General features: G+C 44.1%; 1 protein-coding gene across 1 annotated transcript in view; it reads left to right on the forward strand.

The window, feature by feature from the left end:
• Window positions 1-1,710, forward strand: part of LOC111459368 (endoglucanase 6-like) — a 3,654-nt gene that overhangs the window by 661 nt on the left and 1,283 nt on the right. The window contains exons 2-6 of the mRNA XM_023102237.1: window positions 86-298; window positions 376-576; window positions 961-1,050; window positions 1,142-1,306; window positions 1,398-1,682. Coding sequence (XP_022958005.1) covers window positions 86-298; window positions 376-576; window positions 961-1,050; window positions 1,142-1,306; window positions 1,398-1,682 — 954 coding nt within the window. The remainder of the gene's footprint in view (window positions 1-85; window positions 299-375; window positions 577-960; window positions 1,051-1,141; window positions 1,307-1,397; window positions 1,683-1,710) is intronic.

Raw genomic sequence — 1,710 nt, forward strand, 5'->3', positions numbered from 1 at the left:
TTTTTTTTTTTTTTTTTTTTTTTTTTTTTTTTGGTTTCTCCTCTAATGGGAATGTTGTTTTAATGTCGACGGATTTCTTTTGTAGGTGGACTTGGTGGGAGGGTACTACGACGCTGGTGACAATGTGAAATTTGGGCTGCCAATGGCTTTCACTGTCACCATGATGAGTTGGAGCATTTTGGAATACAAGGCCCAATTGGCCGGCAGTGGGGAGCTTGGCCATGCCATGGATGCTGTCAAATGGGGCACTGATTATTTCATCAAGGCTCACCCTGAACCCAATGTTCTATACGGCGAGGTGATAATTTTCTCCTTTACCCAATATGTTGTGACTTGAAGGCGTGGTGTTAATGTTTGTGGATTTTTGTTTCTAAGGTTGGAGATGGGAACACTGATCACTATTGCTGGCAGCGTCCCGAGGATATGACGACCGACCGCCGTGCTTACCGGCTTGACCCGAGTAACCCCGGGTCGGATCTTGCCGGAGAAACTGCTGCCGCCATGGCCGCCGCTTCTCTCGTCTTTCGCTCTTCTAACCCCGCTTATGCTAACAAACTTCTCTCCCATGCCTACCAGGTAAGATGAGGCTCTGTTTTCAATTATAATAATGAAATGTTAATTGAAAATAATAATAATAATAATTAAGAAAAATTCAAATTTCAATTCCGCACGTGGAAAAGCGAAAGTACGATACGACGTAGTTTTGGTTTTATTCCAATTAGTTTAAAATGTTCGGCGCATATTTAGGATCATGGTTACAAACCGTACACGTAGTTTTAAATAATGCGATTCCGTGATGACAACCGTTCATTTCACATGATCCAAGAAAGACGCGCGAAGCTTACGGTAGTCGTGGAAGTACGGTGTCGGTGGCACTGTGTGTTTTACCTTAATGCCCTCACTATTTATTTTTTTATTAAAATAAAATATAACCTTGTTCTGTTTCATTGGCATTTTCAGCTGTTCGATTTTGCGAACAAATACAGGGGTAAATATGACAGTAGTATTACAGTAGCCCAGAAGTACTACCGATCTGTCAGTGGATACAATGTACGTGATTATTCCTCTTCTCTTATTTTTATTGGGCTTGGGCTTGGGCTTGGGCCCAAACGAACAATTTTGATTGAATAAAATTTTACAGGACGAGTTACTATGGGCGGCGGCATGGCTGTACCAAGCAAGCAACAACCAATACTACCTGAAATACCTCGCCGACAACGGCGATTCCATGGGTGGCACCGGCTGGAGCATGACGGAGTTCAGTTGGGACGTCAAATACGCCGGAGTCCAAACCCTAGTCGCCAAAGTAAAACCCTAATTTCTCCAAATTACACCAAATTTTTCCTCTTTTCTTTCCCTAATCTAATCCTCTGGTATCCTTCTTCCTCCTCTCGCAGTTCCTCATGCAGGGGAAGGCCGGCGCCTACGCTCCAGTTTTCCGGCGATACCAGGAGAAAGCCGAAGCATTCCTTTGTTCGTGTTTAAGAAAAGGGAATCGGAACGTTCAGGTTACCCCCGGCGGTCTCATTTTCCGGCAAAGATGGAACAATATGCAGTTTGTCACCACCGCCTCCTTCGTCGCCACCGTCTATTCTGATTACCTGACCTCGTCCCGTGGTTCCTTGAAATGCCCTGCCGGCTATGTCCGACCCTCTGAATTACTCACCTTTGCTAAATCTCAGGTATGTTTGTTTTTTTTTTTTTTTTTTT

This window comes from Cucurbita moschata, unplaced genomic scaffold (assembly GCF_002738365.1).
Source record: "Cucurbita moschata cultivar Rifu unplaced genomic scaffold, Cmos_1.0 Cmo_Scf00022, whole genome shotgun sequence".
NCBI classification, from domain to species: Eukaryota; Viridiplantae; Streptophyta; class Magnoliopsida; order Cucurbitales; family Cucurbitaceae; genus Cucurbita; species Cucurbita moschata.